Below are 587 nucleotides of genomic sequence, written 5' to 3' on the forward strand. Positions count from 1 at the left end.
GCTAGATCCATGTTGACCACTGGTAGCTGACTGTCCTGAACCAGAACTATGTTGACTATGACTGGAAGAATGACTTGAGCCAGACTCATGTCTACTATGACCAGAAGACTGACCTAAGCCAGATTCCTGCTGACCATAGCTAGAAGACTGACCTGAGCTGGATCCTGGTTGACCACAGCTAGATGACTGTCGTGATCCAGACCTATACTGACTATGGCTGGAAGAATGACTTGAGCCAGACTCATGTTTTCCAATGCTAGGAGACACACCTGATCTAGATCCTCGTTTGCCACAAGTAGATGACTCTTCTGAACCAGACCCATGTTGGCTATTACTGGAAGAAATACCTGAGCCAGACCCATGTCTAGTACGACTAGAAGACTGACCTGAGCTAGATCTATGTTGACCATTGCTGGAAGACTGACCTGAGCTGGATCCTCGTTGGCCACAGCTAGACGAATGACCTGAGTAAGACTCATGTCTATCATGACCAGAAGACTGACCTGAGCTTGACCCATGTTGACCATGCCTAGAAGACTGACCTGTGCTAGATCCATGTTGACCACTGGTAGCTGACTGTCCTGAAC

General features: G+C 48.0%; 1 protein-coding gene across 1 annotated transcript in view; it reads right to left on the reverse strand.

Moving 5' to 3' along the window:
- Positions 1–587, reverse strand: part of LOC102837440 — a 69786-nt gene that overhangs the window by 59087 nt on the left and 10112 nt on the right. Inside the window, exon 7 of the mRNA XM_006861713.1 lies at positions 153–581. Coding sequence (XP_006861775.1) covers positions 153–581 — 429 coding nt within the window. The remainder of the gene's footprint in view (positions 1–152; positions 582–587) is intronic.

This window comes from Chrysochloris asiatica, unplaced genomic scaffold (genome assembly GCF_000296735.1).
Source record: "Chrysochloris asiatica unplaced genomic scaffold, ChrAsi1.0 scaffold00042, whole genome shotgun sequence".
Classification (NCBI taxonomy): Eukaryota; Metazoa; Chordata; class Mammalia; order Afrosoricida; family Chrysochloridae; genus Chrysochloris; species Chrysochloris asiatica.